Source organism: Glycine soja, chromosome 14 (genome assembly GCF_004193775.1).
Source record: "Glycine soja cultivar W05 chromosome 14, ASM419377v2, whole genome shotgun sequence".
Taxonomy (NCBI): domain Eukaryota; kingdom Viridiplantae; phylum Streptophyta; class Magnoliopsida; order Fabales; family Fabaceae; genus Glycine; species Glycine soja.
Window position 1 is genome coordinate 5,721,937 of NC_041015.1, and position 19,857 is coordinate 5,741,793.

Below are 19,857 nucleotides of genomic sequence, written 5' to 3' on the forward strand. Positions count from 1 at the left end.
GGAGGGGAGGTAGTGATATATTAATATAACTGGTTGTTAGTGGGTGACATTAAAGTGTATAGTTAGCTACAAAATTAGAGGGGGATGGATTTACATGATAGGTATAAAGACCCTTTAAATGAATAGAGTAAAAATAAAGTTCAAAATAGGAGTGGTGAATTTATAATGAGAATGTGCGGTGAATTGGGACGGTGGGGAATAATATGTTTTGGGTTTTGAGGTTGCATGGTCATCTCATGAACTATTTTTTCACTTTTTTGGAAGTGGAATTTTCATTTAAGTTGAATTCGGTGGTGGTGGTGTCGTGAAGCCCATTAATGAAGAGGTGATAACGTGAAGCCCATGAAAGAATGAACTTTTACATTTTTTTAGTTGAACAAAAATTGAAGTTAAATTGGTAAAATGTTACAATTCCATTTAAAAGCGCCGTCTGTGGGGATCGAACCCACGACCACGTGGTTAAAAGCCACGCGCTCTACCACTGAGCTAAGACGGCTTAATTGATTATGTTTGAAACTGAAATATATTAATATAAATACATGTAATATTTGAATGCCAACAAAGAAGCAAAGACCAATTTCAACCAAACAAGACCACTAATTACCTTTCTTTACAAATGGTTAAGCTGACATTGGGAACGTATGTCATTGGAATAATTGCTTAGTAAGCCTTTGATAAAGAATTTAACACCTTCCAATGTAATGTTTCTTTTATTTCTCATTCTCTTCTAAGAAATTCATTCTTAGCTTTTTTTTATATACTTATTTTAATAAAAGAAGATAAAAATAAATAAAAAATGAATAATGCAATATAATTAAAAAAGATAAAATGAGCGATGTAATATGGAGAATATATACAGAAATAATTAAATATTTTTCTTTTTAAAAATACTAATTCCTTATTTTATGTTTTGGGAATATGATTGAAAAGATCACCTCAAAATTAGGTGTGTTCATCAACCATCTAAATCATAGTAACCAAAATGAAAAATTGATAATCAAAGTAGATTTTCGATTTCTCTCTTTAAAATTGATCTGATTCAAATTGAACAAAATATATTGTGTGTTCAAGATTATTTAATAATTTGGTACGTGGTCATGTATTTAAAGATTCGTGTGCTAGATATTTTTTTTTTTTTAAGAGATAGGAAGATTATCTTCAAGTTATAAATTTGAACTTATATTTTGAACTATATCTTACAAGTTATATATAGAATGTGACATTTGATGTTTGATTATTTTATGTATTTCACATTTTATTTTAATATTTATAATTTTTTTTACAAAAAACCAATCCGAACTAAAATAAAATAAATTGATTGGATTTTAAAATCAAACACTCATAGAATCATATGATTTTTTCATCAAAGTAAATGTAATCTAATTTTTGCAAATGCCCCTCCTGAAAATTAGATTAACCATCATGATTAATTACAATTTATATTACTTGTTTTATTTTTCCAAATAAATACAAGTTAAAATTGATGGCAAATAATCTAGTTGAAAGGTGAATTGAGAATTAAGATTTGGAATAATGAAAATAATCTAATAAGTATAAATTAGAGTAATAATACAAACTAATTTGATAGCACAACAATTTATTACATTATCTTTGCATTGTGCTTGCTAAAAAGAATTAAAAAATGAAATATAATAAGAAACTGAAAATGATTAAATCTGTCACAACTCACACGGTACAATGACAATCAAAATTAACCGAAACTACTTCTGATTTGCCCTTGGTTTTTATATCTTGGCCTTGCTAATCTGTGGTAGACAGTGGTCACTTTCTTTCCACCCTCCTATGTCTTCTTTTACAATTTCTTCCTCCACCTGCACAAATTTCAACAAAGACCAAAATCACCCAAGTTAGAATTACATGTGATTTGTATATGAACGTAAAAGTTAGTTTTCTTTACAACTGTTTGAATCATAATTACAATGTAACGTATATGTGAAAGTCATTAAATGTGAATAATACCTGTGGGGTGAAAGTAACACCAACATCAATTTCGCCACAGTAAGAATTGTTTGCACGAACCACTCTATACTAGAGAGTTTGTAGCTTAGTTCCTCCATTATCTATACCTTGGACCAGTAAATCCTTGACATGGATTCTACACAGAAGCATTAAAATGAGGTTTAATTTTTTCTTCTCTTACCATGATATTGATACAAAGTAATCCTATGGGAATCAATGATTAATTTTTGTCAGAGACGGGTAGAACACACAAGATAAATATTCTCTTCCCAACATAATTTATTTCAATGTCAACCGTAACTGTTGTTGGTATGAGGCTTAGTTAGAATTATAGACGACAATTACTATTATGAATTATTATGTGCTTCTTGGGTTTGGGGATACAATTCATGAATTCATTTTCTCACCATTCACAATCATTTCAGATCAAATCACGTATATGTCTTTAATCTTGCTATGCACCATGGTTGGCCAAAACAAATTAAGCATAAAAATTGGGTCTTGTCCTAACCTTTTTTGCAATTAATTTTTTGTTCTATAATAAACACATTGCTTAATCAAATTAGTAGTAAGATAGCTAGTAAATCAGGTGATAATTAGCAACAAATTAATTAAGAAAATAATGAATCATGTTCACACAAGAGCTGGAGAAATTCACACACTCAAGCGAGATGACTCACACTCTGAATTATGAGGAAGAATAGATGAATATTATTAAGTATTGTCTACTTCAAAAATACATAGATGAAAGTTACTTATATAACAAGCAACTTCAACCCTTAACAATTTTTACCTCCCAAAGCGGTTGGAGTAACTAACTCAATCTAATGAGTTAACTAACTTTTTCTTTTCAACTAAGTACTGCACTCTCTTAATCTGAATTACATTTCCTACACGCCCGTATAGTTCAAATTACATTTATGTTCACTACACCTAGCATCTCTCTCAAGTCTCTATATCTTTCTCCTTTCAATGCCTTGGGGTATATATCAGCCACCTGCAACTCAGTTTTACAGTATTCCAATATTCCAATACCAATTTGTCATTGTTGAGTGATTTGATCTCTAAGGAAATGAAATCGAGTCTTAATGTGTTTATTTTTCCCATGTGGTGTTGGATGTTTGGGTAAGTCTATGCGGACCTATATTGCTTTAAGGGTGTGCACTTGCATCCTTTTTTTTTTTAAATTCACCAAATTTTTAAATAAAATCTTATATTTTTATATTTTATTTTATTTATATTTATATAATTGAACCCACTGATTTTATTTTTTATAATTTGTATCTACTTATTTAGGATCTTGGATCCACCACTGATTATAGACTTATTATCCACTAACAGTTTCACAAGTCCAGCTTGCTTCAATTGCAGCTCCTGCATCAAAGTGTCAAGCCACACACCTTGACAAACACTCATGGAAGCTGCTATATTCTCAGCTTCACAAGAGGACAAAACTACCACAACTTCTTTCTTTGAACACTATGAGACTGGTGCTCCTCCACACTAGAACACATAATCAATAGTGCTTTTCCTATCACTTTTATCAGCACACCAATTTGAATCTAAATAGCCAAGTAACTCTATTTCAGATTTTCCACCTCCTTTGGGAAATAGAATTCCATAATCTGCAGTTGTTTATTGATTTTTCTGATTTATATAAAATAATTTATAATGATACTTATTTTGAAAGGAAGTGAATATAAAGTAAGTTAAAATTCATGAAGAGTCATCAATTTAAAAGGTGAACTGAAGATTGAGATTTGGGATAATGAGAATAAAATAAAAAGTATAAATTATAGGAATAGAACAAATTAATTTGATAATACAACTGTTTGTTAAATGCATCTGGCTCATGCTTGTAAAATAGAATCAAAGAATGAAATAATATGACACTGAAAATGATTAAATATGTTACACAATGACAATCCAAAACTACTTCCAATTTACACATGGTTTTTATATGTTAGCCACGCTAATCTACAATAGATAGTGGTCACTTTCTTTCCATCCTCCTATGTCTTCTTCCACAAATTTGTCTTCCACCTACACGAATTCGGACAAAAAAACAAAGTTAACCAAGCAGGAAATAAACAAAAATAAATTTCATTACCATTTATGCGAACATATCATTAACATTTAGTTAATTATTTTGTGGATTATATAATTAAGTAGAGCATGTGGTTTGTATATGCATGAAATTAGCTTTCTATATAATTGTTTGAACTTTGAACAACACGCTTTACAAAGTCATTAAATGTGAAGAATACCTTTCGGGTAAAAGTAACACCAACATCAATTTCACCACAATAAGACTTGTTAGCACGAACCACTCTATACTTGAGAGTCTGTAATTTGGCTCCTCCGTTCTCTACTCCTTGGGCCAATAAATCCCCTACATGGATTCTACACACACAAAAAAAACAATTTCTCTTTTAAACTGTGAACAAGCTAAAAAAAATTAGACTTGATTAAGATTATAGATAATAATTTCTATTTACAATATAAATTATTATATACTCCTAGGGTCTGGGGTTAGGATTCATTTTCTCATATTACACAAATGATAATTTCAAATTAAGTCACGGATATCTTTATTTCTTGCTAGGCCCAATGGTAGCTAGGCCTAAATAGTGTATGGAAATTGGGTCTTGTCCTATTTTCTTCTTTTGCAATTTTTGTTGTTGCATATATGTGAAATAAACATATTGATATAATCAAATTAGTAGCAATTAAGTTAGTTAATAAATCGAATGATTATTAGCAATAAATTAATAATAAAAATCGTGTATCTTATTTCTCCACAAGAGCAACATTAATCATGGCATAACATGAAGTCACTGAAGTACTTACATTGCTTCTCCGACGAAGTCGTCTGTATATAAGTCTTTATCCATAATTTTGAGGATGAGCTTGTGTTGATTGCTTGATCCAGGATATTCTACTTTGAAGATAAATTTCTCATTCCATACCGGATTTTTGCCTTTGCCTAAACAAAACACCATAAAAGAGTTCATTCAGCAAAAATTTAAAAACCATAAGCATTGCATTACAAAACTTCTCTAATGATATATTTTTATGCATCTCCATTTTTTTTTTCAATTCTTCTCAATGCAATAAGGCATTTATGGTCATTATAATTTAGTGCTATGAAAAAGCTAGTTAAAATAAATCAAATTATACTTAAAGATCTAAACTAAATAATGTTGATCGATTCTTTTGATAACATGTTTGAAGCGCGATTTAAATGTAGACTTGAATATTACGGTAAAACGTACCATTAGCGACACCACTCCTCTTCTCTTGGCCTTTGTATTGTATCAGAACATAGGGATCCATTTTACCTATAAAAAAAGTAAAAGAATAAATGACATCAAACCTTGTTAGAATTAATAAGTAATAAGGAGTTAAGTAAGAAAAAACCATTTGGATCTATTATTAATAGCATGTTTGATTCAGCTAAATGCTAAAGAAAAATATAATCGTTTATTTTAAAAACTCTAGAAAACTGAAAAATGTAAACAATGTTGTTTTTTAAAAATTAGCTTAATAAAACATGAACTAAAATTTTTTTATCCACTCATGTGAATTTTAAAAGAAAAAAATAAAGCAAGACGAAAAATCAGAACATATTGGTCTTTGATATAAATAGTTTTATTTTCCATCATTGGTTATTAAGAACAGATATATATAAAGAAGTAAACGCAATTTTTGAAAACAAAATAAGGCAAAGACACTTGTTAATACCAAAGATATCAGTGTCTCGCAGGCCTTTTGCTTTCACAAGCTGCACCTCCATGAACCCAATTGCCATGTCTCTGAAGATTCTAATTCTTGCAACGTGCTTAAGAAGTATCTGATTTAGGGTTATGAGAGTTGAAGTTGGAATTGGAAGGAGAGGTAACCTTGTGGTTGTTTATATAGTGTCCTCAACATGAGCATTTAATAGGACCAAGACCAAGACTTTGGCATTCTACAAATCAAAGTAAGAATTGGACCAAACGCGGTCAGCCACACACAAACCTCAAGCTTGGTCTTCCCATTTCCGAAACCTAAGCAAATAATTAGTGACATTTGGCATTAGTAAATAGTTAAAGGACAACTAAGTGCTTTTTTCTATGAAAATTATACATAATCTACACTATATCTAAATAAATGGCTTGGTAAAACGTTTATTACCCACGACGGCTGCAACCTTGTTTTGAGGGGAGTGGTCAGAAAGGGCTGCTATGTGCTACTTGTACCTTGCTAAGAAAGTTCACGTTATTAAATAGTAACTTCGTGTGGTAAATTGAAAATTAACTTATAATTTTAGATGAGGATGAAATGAAAAAATAATCTATTATATTAATGTTAAAAAAAAGGCTTTGAATTTTGGTGAATATTTTAATATTAGTTGATGGTTTCAATTTAATTTTAAAATTGAAGGTAGCAAAGCGAGTATTAATGAAAATATCAATACCTCACTAAAAATATTAACTAACTTAAAAATATTATATTCTTAAGTTATGAGAATTTTGGTGAATATTTTAATATTATTTATAATATTATTTAACAATAATATTTTAGCTAATAATTTTAAAGCTAAAAGAAATTAATATGAGAATATTGATGAAATTATGTTAGATTAAACCTAAAAAATAAAATTCACTTAAAATCCAAAAAATAGAGCCTTGATATAATATAATATATGTTAATTGAATCATGACAATAATTATATATTGATTGGAATACATTGTTAATGTAATTATTTATAAGTTGTTATATTTAAAAATTGTTGATTTTTATGATAATTAATTTAAAATTTATAAATGTTATCTGATTAGTTAATACAATTATAATGTATCAAATTTAATTTAAATTGTATATAGGATTATCTAGTATTGGTGATAATTTATGTTTAACTTCGAGAAGTATTGAAGAATTATACTTTTTTTCCCCTCTAGCTAGTTCCTGTACCAAACTCGTTTTGAAGACCAATCCTTTTCTATGGAGAGAATCGGTTTGTCTAGAGAAGTGATTAGTGATACACGTTAAACCTATTTTTATTTGGTGCCATACATACCGTTATTCAAATTGTCTTTATCATGTAGGTGTTGATGACCAGTTCTCGTTATATGACTTGTCAATAGTCACTATGAGATCTACTGGTCTATTTTGGAATGAATCAAGCAACTAGATTTTTCTTCCCTTAAAATTAGTTGAGTTATTTTCCTAGAATGTTGTCATTCTGAAACAAGTCTATTTTTAAAGTGAATAAATAAAAATATATTCATTATTTGTTTCATCTAAAAGATATTATAATTTTCATTTTTATTGAATTTAAGTGATGGTGAACCAAAATGATGACCAATTCATGTTTGAATCTTTTAGGAACTTTCACACTCATTTCTATTTTTCAAAAACTTAAATGATTTACCCATAACTACTAGCCCGTTTTCATAAGAAGGTTACTTCAAGTCCGTAAGAACACTATCAAAACAGCCCACTACTAGCCAACCCCAGTGAATTTTTTTTAACTCTTATATTAAACTTTAGCTTTAAAATGACTTTTAGTATCAGTTTTAATTTTTAGAGAAAATAGAAGGAATGATTGTGGGCGTAGGAAAACACCACAATATTTACTGGGTCCGTTCCTCCAAATTTGGGCAGCAAAGATAGAAGGGAAGTTTATGTATGAAGAACAAAAAAATTAGAATTTATATCTTATATTTTTTTTGTTTAGGACATTTATGTTATTTTACGTATAAATTATTTCTTTCCTTTCATTTTCTTTCTTAAGGAACCAAGCTAAAAAGTTATCTCATTCATAAACCAAATAAAGAAAGAGTTTATTCAATAATAATATGTATTAGAAATATCTTAGTTCTTCTTTGATAATTTTACATTAAGTTCTCAAATTTAAATCTATTTGCATATTAGAATTTGAAAATATGTTAAGTACTCCAAAGAATTAATTATAAAGTAAGAATTATTACAATTTTTTTTAATTAGATACAAATCCAGTTCAAAGTTCAATCGTACGTAGATAAATGATTCCATATTTCCAAAAAGGTCCATGAATACATAACAATAAAAGGAGCATTTCTTGGGGAAAATTTGCCACCTAGTTACATTTTAACAAAGGAAGATTCAAGGTAATTGACCTGAAAATAATCTCAGAGTTTCAATCAGAGACCAAATTTCCAAGTAATGATTATGTACATTCACTCCTTGTGCGATGATTAGTTGATTACAAATTGTATGGTTAAACTCATTAACAACAGTCATAATAATGCCAAGTTTTTTCATCACATCATAAACACTAGAAAGGAATTCAAATCCAATGCATATTCAACTACATACAGAAAAGACATAAAAGAGTTGTCTCCATGTAACCATGTTACATTCCAAACTCCATATCTGAAGCACACTGAACTAAAAGCAACTTTCCTTCCATGCTCCAACATCATCTTCAATATATTCCTCTTCCTGTGAATTCCAAGAACAACATTAAAGAAACTCTTAGATATCATATACTACCTTTTTACTAGCCTCATTTCAAATTTATCATTGTGCATCACGACTAGCGTGTTTTTCATATGAAATCAAAACTTATATTCTTTGCAGTTCTTTGCATAACAAGAAATATGAGCACTCAGCTCAAACCACGCTATACTTGTGAGGACGAAGCTCAGCTGCTCCTTCTGCCAATATATCCTTCACATAGATTCTGGATACAGAAAATTGACCCTTTTTTAACAAGAAATAAAAAGTAAGGGTATGCTTTATGATCTTTTTTGTCGTGATCCTAGAGTAAGTAAGGGTGTCCTGATTTTGCATTTTGTGCCACCCTTCTTCATTGGATATAAAGGAATCAAAATGCTTAATTAGATCCGTAACAAAATGTTAACATGTAAGTTTTAGAACCTAAAATTTTCCACTTAGTCAATAAAAGCAACTCATAGGTTGAGCACTTAATTTAAGAAGCTATAGAAGACTTACGTAGCCTGGCCAACAAAGTCATTTGCAGAAAATACGTCCTTGTCCATGATTCTTAGGTTGAGCTTGTATTGATCACCTGATCCAGGGTATTCCATTCTGAATACAAATTTCTCATTCCATACGGGATTTCTGGCCCCCTCTGCACCATTAAATAAAGCCAACTAACCATAAACCTTATTAATGGCAAAAAACTGAAAATTCATTTCAGTTTTTATTAGCATTTTGTTACTTTAAGGCTAGTAATATAATATCCACTATTTTTGTAAGTAGTGCATGTATACGTGAGTTTGATACTTTAAATTGCAGTATTATTAGGCAGTTGAAAAAGGGAAGAAGAAAGCAAACTTTTCTTCTTTGCTTGCCATATCCTTCTACAAAGGAAATAGTGAAAGGACAAAACTTAGATACAATTTCATAAGTGGTTTTTGTGTTATTCTATGATCAAAATCGGAGTTTCACTTTGATAATCTACAAAATAAAGGTTTCCATTAAAGGCCAATAATCAATATAAATTATTGAAGTGAAACTCCAATTCTGATTGGAGAACAGCACTAAAAGTACTTATAGAACTGCATCTAAGTTTAGTCCTTAGTGAAATACACACAAAGGGAGGGGGAGGGGAGAGAAATGAAGGGGAAAAAAAACTCCATGTCGGACAGAGTCCTTAATTATTATTCCCTCTCCTGTGGTGCCCTTCTAGCGTGAGATTCTTAAGCTCTAAGCATTTAACTACAAAAATTTTAATTCTTTTATAAAAAGAAAGAAAGGAAGAAACGGTAGATTGCATCAGTATACCACTTGCAGATGAACTGCATGCCCTTTATATTTCATTTTTCCACTCTTACAATCACAAAACAGAATTAAATGATTCAGTAATTTTACACAACACTAAGTATTAGAAATGCTTGTTACAAGTTTTGAGGTCGTGCATATGAATCTTCTGTTTAGGTAAGTGGGTCCAATATCTTGTATGAACTACACGGTTTAAAGAAGAATTTTAAACTGAGTCGAAATGTGTGTCAAATATATACATCTCTCCAAATTGATCCTTGTTCTCTTTTGGCGAAATTAACTACTATCTTTAAGTAATTCAACTTTGGTTTGGAGAAGCTTACCTTGTAAGTCCAGCTAATCATGAACTACATTAGTGAACCTAAGTACTTTCAAAAAACGGTTTATGAAATCACATCTATCAGATGTTAACTTTCCTTTTCATGGTAATTGGTGACAATTAAAAGTTTCTTTTTCCTATCCCTCCATGTCAAGTTCTACAATTTAGCACATGCAACACAAAAATCATAAAATATTAGTCTGGTCATGATTGTTAATGCTATACAAATTTCTACGAAAATAAACAATAGAACAGAGAACTGACCATGAATTCTCTCTCTCTCTCTCTCTCTCTCTCTCTCTCTCTCTCTCTCTCTCTCTCTCTCTAAGTTGGCAAGGAAATGAATTAGAACCTTCCCTGGTTTTAGAATGAAGAAAGAAACCTTAATAGTCAAAATGAGCAGCCTGTGATACAAACGAGGACGAACGAGTAAACCTCTGAATAGGTTTATTCTATTCCCCCACGTAAAAAAATGTATAAGGTCTGATTAAAATTTATTAGAAAATAGATAAATAAACACAAACTGACAAATTCTTTATATCATGCCTAAACTCACACGTTACTGGAAATTTCTCAAATCAAATAATAACATATTTATATTTTTAATTTTTTATAATACCATTAAATAATTTCCATTTAAAATAATAACAAAATATTTTTATAATACCACTAATTAATTTAAGAATTTGAAAGCAAAAACATAAACTAACTTCATCTAAGTTCCTTTTTTTTTATCGTCTGGAAACCTTCCTATGACCTCACATCACGGTCACTCTGAAATTGTTTCAACTGAAAAAATGAAAATGATAGGACAAGTACTCTGTGTTATTTCCACTTTTCCATTGGCTCTAGAAGATGGCTTGTAGAAATAATCACACGGCTTGCTATATCTGAGTCAACCCAAGATAACACAGAAATGTTAGTTTGACAAAAAAAAAAATTGAAAATTGATATTAAGTATTCTATTCAACACGATATTGTAATAATTCTGATATTTAATACATTTTATTTAATCATCCTAATTACTTAAACATATTATATTTTTTATTTTTAAGATATTAAATATAGAATTCTTTTCATTTAGTTTAAATTTTTGACTCATTTTATTAATTTTAGTTATATATCCAACCTGCTTTTATCAATTGAAAAATTAAGGAAAACACAATAGTTTACTAACTATAAATCTTTTATAACTTCATTAACAATTATTATATAGCAACTCAAATTCAACATTAACTAATATGAGTGTGTTTGGCCAGTTATTTTACAATCTAAGTTAGTTTAACTAGTTTATAAATTAACTAATATTTTATTTTTATTTATAAGACCCACTTACCTAATTCAGTAAGATTAAAAAAAATAATTAATATAGTTGATGACAATAAGTTTATTCTAAATTTATATACTTTTCTAAAAATATTATTATCATTAATATTTTTCTTTCTTCTAACCGTTGATATGACAATAAATTTATTCTAAATTAATATATTTTTTTCTAAAAATATCATTCTCAATAATTTTTTTCTTCTTCTAACTGCATGTTAATATAATTTTTTTTATTTTTCAATGAAGGTTATTCTTAGTCTAAAAAAAATAATGTATAAGACAATATGGATTGGATCTTATACAAAGGAACAAACAAATTTAAAAAGTTGAATTCTATAAATAAAAATGGTGGTAGAACATTTTTTTTGTCTTAGTCCTCCATTGAAAAAAATGACATTAATTTAGAATTCGGCTGAAAATTAAGTAAAATTTGATTAAAAATTATTTGTGTTAAAAATCAAATTTAAATATCACTTGAATGTTGAATCACTTGGTTTATAAATTAACTAATATGATGAAGCGAATAATGATGTCTTCAAGTGGCAAACAAGGGACATTATTTGCACCCTCCAAAACTATTGGTTTTTGCTGGAAACTGATGTTGGACAGAATCCAAACAAGGGACAACGTAAGAAGGAGGAATTTGGTTACTAGCGGGCAACTTCTATGTCCCCTCTGTAATTTGGAGGAGAACTTGGTGCACTTACTCTTCTCTTGGTCAAGGATATACCAAAGGGAAGGTTGGTGTCTGTTCTTCCCTCGTGCCCTTGTACACATTTTTGGCAACATTGTGGTAGATGGAGTGGAAACAAACCGAGAAGAGCCTGGTGGGGAATATGGGTAGCAATGGTATGGTCTATTTGGAAGATACGCGTAATGGAGTCATTTTTAACAACAAAGAATCTGCTTGGAGTTGGCTAAAAGCTATGATGAAGAACATTAACTTTAGCTTTTATTATTGAAGCAATAATCCGGTGTCACGCTCATTCTTGATGGGTCTTCAAAAGAAACAGAGGCTTCTGCTGGGCACCAATGCCACGGCTAGATGACAAAAAGCTGGTGGGATTTAATTGTATAGCTTTGGGGTTCTTTACTTGGTTCAGTATTGTACGTGCTGTTTTAGATGGTCTCGTATCTTAGTATATGCAACAACTATTCTTGTATATAATAAGCTTCTTGGTTCATCATTCTCATGGTGTATTTCTTTGCACTTCTTGTGCTTTAATATATATTTATTTGCCAATACAAAAAATAAACTAGTTTATAAATTGATTCGATTAAAATAAATTTGTTTAGTAAGCAAGTTTATTTTATTAGTTTTTAGTTTATTTTTCAATTAACTTGTAACTTATAAACTCCTTACACAATTACAATATATTTTTTTTAAGTAAAGCAATAACTTCTAGAAAATATATAATTTTTAAAAAAAATTATTTAAAACACAAGTAACTCCATTGTAGTTAATAACGTAGATTCTTAAAGTTAAAGCAACTTAAAGAATACCATTAACAAATGAATTAGAGTTCTTGTAAAAGCATATCTGCTTATATAATATTCCAATAAAAGATATTTTTTTAAGTCAAAATGTGAAATTTTGTGAGTAAAGAAATAAGATAGGACTCAATAAAAAATGAAAAAAAAAAACCACTAAAATAAAGCCAAGCACCCAAATTCAATTCTTCCATTGAAAATATTTTTATAACCACTCGGCCCACCAAAGTATGATGAATACAGTTTATTCAAGGATAGTTATTATAAATTGGAGTTGCTATTTCCAATTAACTTTTCACTTGAGTTACCCCCGCAATAAATAAAAAGTTTTGTCCTATTATTTTTATCAGGGATTGAATTATTACCAGATTTTAACATGAATTCAGAGTCAAATAAGAATTATCTAAGGCAACTCCAATTTATTCAAAAGAATTCTAGTACGCATTTCTAGAATTTACTTAACAGACTTTACCCAAATTAATACTTATTCAAGGTGCTTATCCAAACAAGGTACAAATTTCACTTTCAAATTCCTTCTACGTGTAGAATTTTATTTTTGTTACCAGATAACAATTTAGTTTGCAATTTGTACTTGGTGACAAGCTAATACAACAGCAACAGTCAACTTGAAAACATAGGGTCATAAAACAAACTCAACAATTCATCATTCACGGTTAGTTATGAAAGTTCAAAATATCCAAATATAAAACCCGCACATCAAGTCAATTATTATACATTCATCCATCATATTCGCAAACTTCAAGCAAAATACAGGATTTTGCAAATGTTGCGATAAGTTGCAGGAAATGTACAGAAGCCCCAGCAGCACATTGCCAGCTACCTGCAACCTGCATTAAGAAAACCATCAGAACAAAATCAAACCTAAAGAAAAACCAATCTCCAAATATAAAAAGTCCTACTCTTGAACATTTTACCTCATCTTCCACGCCTTGGTGACAATTCAGCAGATCTTGATCTAGATCCAGGGGGTGATCTCGATGACTTCCACTGGCTACGATCAGCATCAGCCTCAGACTTGTACATAGATTTCCTTTTCATAGAATGATAATACAAAGTGTAAACTCACAAGTAGGGGGGAAAACCAGACACACAGTCAAGTAAAGAAGCTAAACAGAAAATGGATTGACTCACTCAGCATATCCATTGCTTTGATTCTGTTCGATACCATTGCCATAAGCAGGAGAATAAGACCTACGCTTTTGATCACCATCCTTCTCCCTGGGAGGACCTCTTGGTGATCTGGGGTGCTCAGCTTGCCTCCCAGGGGAAACAGAGTAATCGCTTTGTCGTCTTGGAGCAGGAGAATAGGACCTGGCAAATATCAATTAAAAGCATGATTACATGCTTCAGTGGACAATAACATGAAGACACTTCAAAGAATCTTGCCTTGAGCGATATCGATTTCTAGAACCAGAGTGATAAGGTGGCGAGCGTGATCTGGTAATTGAGCGAGATCGAGAACGCCCTGATAAACAAAAGCCACTAGTCTCAATGAGAAATGCAAAGCAATGCCACTTCACATTTGGGCCAACAGAAGAACAAAACTTCAATATTGCACAATTCTTCAAATAAATGAATGCATCCGGTGAAACAAATTAGTTATTGATTCTGATTTAATAAGATGCATGAAAATTGGAATTCTTAAGAAGAGGAACCTAACAGATTATTATATGATTCACCAAAATTTGAGGGGGATGGGAGGCAGAATATTATGAAAAAACATGTCCTCTGGCAAGATTCCCACCAGTGCTACAAGAAAACTAGCATTATGAAAAATTGGCTGCCAGCCATCACCAGTTCATCACCTTGGCAAGTTAGCCATGTCTGGATCCCCGTCATAGCAATCATTGATGGGATCCAGCACTTGAGTAAGGACAGTCTTCAACTCCTTAAAATGGTTTTAAGTAAGCCAACTAAACCAAGTATGTTAATTAAATTAGCTTTTAAAGACAGGAACGTTTCATATACGCTCAGAAATCTTCACAACTAATAGCCGGAGCAATCAATATGTTAATAGAACTTATGGGTACCAAGTCTTGCTACAGAACTACAAAAAATTACATAAATAACACAGGGCTTAAATCCACTGACGCTAATTCCGACTAAAATAAGCAATAGTCTAGACTTTAGATTCATTATTGGAACAAGCCATTTTTTAAGATAACTGATTCTAATCAGCAAAACAAAGATGATCAAATTATCAATTCAATCAGATAAGACATTCCATCCCTCAAACTATAATTCCAATCTCAAAATTCAACCAACAAGGATAGAAGTTCTAATGTGACAGAAGAAGAAAAAATGCATTATAATTGCAGGTGGAACACAATTTTAAATCTCACACGGTTATATATTTTAAAATTGACATTACCGTAATGAGAAGACCTTCGGCCTCCATAGCTTGCTGGTCCTCTGTAAAATACAAAAACCATATAAATATATTTAAAGGGAAACAGTTAAACTAAAAGTTTTGTATTCCATCACATGATAGGGGCAGACACGGATGGAAAAGCAAAAGAAATACCTGAACCTACTAGTCCTGTGGCGCATCTCCTCTGGTCTTTTTCTTGTCTCTTCAGCCACAACTACAGATATTTCCCTTCCAGCAAAAATCTGTCTGTTCATATGGTACTGTGCCTCTGAGGCATCATAAGGATCCACAAACTGCACAAATGCAAAGCCTCGAGGTTCTCTGTATGGGGAAAAAAGTGAAGCTTCATTCCAACATTGCTAGAAAAACATTGGCAGAGACAGATTGTAGAATATGCTTTCTTTACATACTTGAAACATGCACACAGCAGTGGTTGCTGAATTTACTAAATCCTCTAAAAATCCAAAGCTTAGTTGTGACTGGGCCTTTCCTTTACTTACATTCTAAACAGAAGAGACTTCAAAAATTCTTCAACACTCGTTGTACTTACAAGAAGCACTTGAGCACAAAGCTCCCACAACCACAAACTAAAAAAACCTCCTCACGACGCCTTCAATTGGGCCAAGAACCAACCAACCAATCTTGCATTCATTGTGTTGTGTAATTATATAATTTCTCTTGGTTTGAAGTATGAACACTAACAAAATTGGGGACCAATTTGTTAAAAGAGTGAGTAGATCTCCTCTTCAAACTTGGGGCTTGGTCTTGTTTTAACTTGAACAATTTCAAACAAACATACCCCCTGACAAACCAGTCCAAGATCAATTCAACAATCCAAAATTTAAAAAATAAAACACTTAGGTCTATTTGGATAAACTTCTCATAAGCACTTCCAAGAGAGAAAAAAATAAAGAAAAAAAGAAACAAGCTTCTTTGTAAGTTAAAAGTAGAAGCTCTCTCGTTTAGCTTCTCCAAAAGCTGATTTTTCACTTATACATGAGCTTATTTCATTTCATCTTCTTATTTTCTTCTCCTATATGGGCTTATTGAGAAGTTTATCTAAACATGACCAAATCAAAATCAAGGCTAACATCTGCACCCAACAGCGCTTCGACACCCTGAAACAATCAACTACTCAACAACCTGCCTTCAATTTGAAAACAAAAACACAACCTAACCCTAAAAAAAACTCTTAATCTATAATAAAACCTAGTCCTCAAATAAACTATTAATTGAGTGAGTGACTCACCCAGAATAATAATCCTTGGGTATGTAAACATCACGAACAGGCCCGAATCGTTCGAAAGGGACGCGAAGCTCCTCGGGTCTGCAATCGAGGGGAATGTTACGAACCAAGAGGCTCCCATTGCTGTCCCTGCGCCTGCCTCCACCGAATCCCCTCCTGCCGGACCCTCCTCCTCGGCCACCGCCACCGTATCCTCGCCGCGGAGGACTGTAGTATGCTGGACTGTTCCGCCGCATCCCTAACCCTAACAAACAATGAAACAACCAAGAATCATCATAGGCAAATTCGAACGCGCTTAATTAAATATTGTTCAATGATTGTTCTCGGAAAGCACGCAATAACATAGAGAAATTGAGAATGAGAAAGTGAATTTACCTTGAGTGAGGACAAAGAAATCTCGCGAGTTCGTAAGAGGAGGAAGAAGAAGAAAAAGACTTCGATTCGTTTCTTGTCTTCGGAGAGCAACCCGATTTTAAACCCTAGGACCAACACACCATTTTAATGTCTTCTTGTTTATTCGTGTATTTGCTTCTCACGTGCTAGTTAGAAGAGAAAACGGCTTGAAAATATATTAATGATACTAAATGCAAATATTTTCAGCAGAGGTCAAATTGGTTGACCGCGTGAATGTTTTAATTTTTTTTAATAATATTTTTTATTTTTACAGATAAAAAAATATTAAAAATGTTTCTTTTCTTAACTTGAAAAAAAAATTATAAATAAAAGTTGCTACTCAGTTTTTTGTGATATTTTGTTTATTATCAGCCATTATATATTTTGAACATATATGTAAAATCTAAAATTTGAATTATAGCTGATTTAATTATAATTTTTTTTACACTTAACTACGTTTTTAATCTTTTGAAAGGTACGATTTAGACCATTTAATAAGAAAAATATTCAAATTTTGAAATTAAAAATTAAGTTTCTTTACTTGTCCAATTACTAACACAAAATTAGAAAAATGTGATTATCATGTATCGGGTTTGGAATACTTATTCTAACTTGACATCCAACATTAAAGTTGTGTCAGACAATCCAAATCACTGAGAAGCTACAATAACAACAACAAGATGCGGATCAACATGAACATGATGCCAAAACAAAAACCCACTACATAGGTGATATAGAACATTTTATAAAGTTTAATATCTTAATTTTGACTAATATTATTGTAGTATATTTTAAATATCTAATATAAATAGACTAAATATTAAATGATATATTCTGTGGTGTTCAAGGATATTTCCTCATTATTATTTTATTTTTAAGGTGTAAACATGGAAGAAAAAAAATCATCAATCATATATTTAAACAAATTAAAATTGCCAATGAATTCATTAAAAATCTTTATTCGGTAAAGGATCATGTTATGTATGTAAATTGTTGATTACGCTATTAATTTCAAATAATATGAAGGTAAACTGATAGAGATAAAAAGACCTGATTTTAATAATGAAAATTTAAAAAAAAAAATTATTGTTATTAAAAGTTATTAAAAAAATACACACAAAAATGATTATATATATATATATATATATGTGTGTGTATGTGTGTGTGTGTTTTCTTTACAAGAGATGGGATGGAGGAAAGATTCCACCTCCTGCTAATTTTTAAGATACTTTATTATTTAAATATATATTTGTTGTTACTTTTTTAATCTTTTTATTAAATCTTGTAGATATGAAAAAAGGGGATATACAATGTTTTATACATTAGATTTTAAATTCAAAAGGAGTAAAGTTAATGACCGAGAGTGCGACACTACATTTGTTTATACCCTAGACTGATTAAAAAATTACAAATCTCACAAATAAAGAAATATCTCACTAATTTCAGACAACAAATCACTTAGCAGCTTTGTGACAAGATTATATAGGGACTGAGCTTGAACAAGAACTTTGAAATGGTCAATTCATTGTCCAGCCCAAATTTAATGCAAGTTTTTTTTTTATAAAAAAAATAGTTTAAATTATGCTTCAAAATGAATTAGCAAGTTGAATGGTTTAATTCTAACTTATTTCAATATTTTCATGAACTTAGTGCTCATTGGGTTTGTAGCCTCATGGAGTCATGGTTCTTTTCTTACTATGTACTTTTCTTTTTATGTACAAAAATAAAGATGTTGAAGGGATTAAAACGTGGGACAACTCTAAGTAATTCTTTGAAGTCATTTTTGTTTCGTTGTTAAATTATGCAGCAGGTGGATAATTTGAGGCAACAAAATTTCAACTATTTTTATTTAAAGAGGAGAGACTTGAAAGAGATGGTGGAGGTGGTTATTTTGGTATTGGTCATGCTTCAAATAATTATTATTGTAAGTATTCACTGTCATGTTGATGCTGCGAGAGTAATAAAGTTGGAACACAAATATATTAGAGGTGGGAGAAGGATGTAGGTATTGATTAAGGTGCATGTTTGGTGAGACCTAAATCTTGGTGTATTTATCAAGACTCTTATGCGGATCTTTGGTGTAATTTGATTCTACCTGCAATTTGATAGGGTAGTGGTAGCATGTCCTGAAGGCCAACCTCAAAATTGTGCCATATTGCAAAGGAATTGTTCATGAGCAAAATCTAAAATGGGATGCAATAAGCATTTTGGAGTCTTGCATATCGGTGAGATTCTTAATTAAAAATAATCTAAATATAATAGTGTACTATAATGTAATACATGTTTTTGCTAAATGTTAATATATAATGCAATACACACATTTTGTTGATATAGATATATACAAAGTTTATGGCATCAAAGTAAGTAGTAATTGATTATGTAGATAAAATATTACCAACTTGTTTGATAAATAATTAAGGAGTGTTTATTTAATGTATTATTTATTTATTTTTGGGAATATGGGATTAAAAAATTTATTCGTACATTTGTTAAAATATAATAAAATAAGTATTGTCATATATATTACACACTTTTTTAAAAAAATACCCCAAAAAATAATTCCATGTTTTATTCTTAGGATTAAAGAAATATTCACAGAAATTTTGTAAATTAATCTAAATATTTTATGAGAGAAATTTGTATTAAGTAACACAACAATTTACCTATGCATTGCATGGGTCCTAATCTAGTTGGTATAAAGGTGTTCCTCTAGATTTTGAAACCTTAAGAAATCTAATTCTACCCAAGTTGGTAAAAATACACGAGTTATAGTTAAACAGATAGAACTACAATTAAACTAATTTTTTATGATCGATAGTTTGGCTTATAATACAGTAATTAGGTAAAAAAAAAACAATTGAACGTAAAACTTACTATACTGAGAGAGAGAAAAAAGATTAATTTAATTAGTATACTATTAATTTATTTACAACTAGC

General features: G+C 30.6%; 2 protein-coding genes and 1 non-coding gene across 3 annotated transcripts; all 3 read right to left on the reverse strand.

The window, feature by feature from the left end:
• Positions 1 to 424: 424 nt before the first annotated feature.
• Positions 425 to 496, reverse strand: TRNAK-UUU. The gene has a single exon. It is a non-coding gene; the product is annotated as a tRNA-Lys (tRNA).
• A 3,253-nt stretch (positions 497 to 3,749) lies between these two features.
• LOC114384541 (elicitor-responsive protein 1-like) lies at positions 3,750 to 5,872 on the reverse strand. The gene is made up of 5 exons (XM_028344232.1): positions 5,725 to 5,872; positions 5,256 to 5,321; positions 4,831 to 4,966; positions 4,248 to 4,383; positions 3,750 to 4,023 (listed from the first exon to the last, which is right to left on the reverse strand). The coding sequence occupies exons 1-5, from the start codon at positions 5,789 to 5,791 to the stop codon at positions 3,958 to 3,960; spliced, it is 471 nt and encodes a 156-aa protein (XP_028200033.1). The 5' UTR covers positions 5,792 to 5,872; the 3' UTR covers positions 3,750 to 3,957.
• Positions 5,873 to 13,493: 7,621 nt separating this feature from the next.
• LOC114385394 (serine/arginine-rich SC35-like splicing factor SCL30) lies at positions 13,494 to 17,066 on the reverse strand. Its single transcript, XM_028345452.1, has 8 exons — positions 16,903 to 17,066; positions 16,531 to 16,771; positions 15,435 to 15,602; positions 15,282 to 15,322; positions 14,297 to 14,375; positions 14,042 to 14,221; positions 13,825 to 13,940; positions 13,494 to 13,737 (listed from the first exon to the last, which is right to left on the reverse strand). Exons 2-7 carry the CDS (start codon positions 16,761 to 16,763, stop codon positions 13,826 to 13,828), a joined length of 816 nt encoding a protein of 271 aa, XP_028201253.1. The 5' UTR covers positions 16,764 to 16,771; positions 16,903 to 17,066; the 3' UTR covers positions 13,494 to 13,737; position 13,825.
• Between the last annotated feature and the right edge of the window lie 2,791 nt (positions 17,067 to 19,857).

Coding starts and splice junctions, on each gene's coding strand:
- LOC114385394 (XM_028345452.1), bottom strand. CDS start 16,763: ATGCGGCGGAACAGTCCAGCATACTACAGTCCTCCGCGGCGAGGATAC. Junction 15,603..16,530: donor CCCAAGGATTATTATTCTGG/GTGAGTCACTCA, acceptor TTCCCCATACAG/AGAACCTCGAGGCTTTGCAT. Junction 14,222..14,296: donor AGAAATCGATATCGCTCAAG/GCAAGATTCTTT, acceptor GATATTTGCCAG/GTCCTATTCTCCTGCTCCAA.
- LOC114384541 (XM_028344232.1), bottom strand. CDS start 5,791: ATGGCAATTGGGTTCATGGAGGTGCAGCTTGTGAAAGCAAAAGGCCTG. Junction 4,967..5,255: donor GAGGAGTGGTGTCGCTAATG/GTACGTTTTACC, acceptor TGTTTTGTTTAG/GCAAAGGCAAAAATCCGGTA. Junction 4,024..4,247: donor GTGTTACTTTTACCCGAAAG/GTATTCTTCACA, acceptor GAATTCGTGTAG/GTGGAAGACAAATTTGTGGA.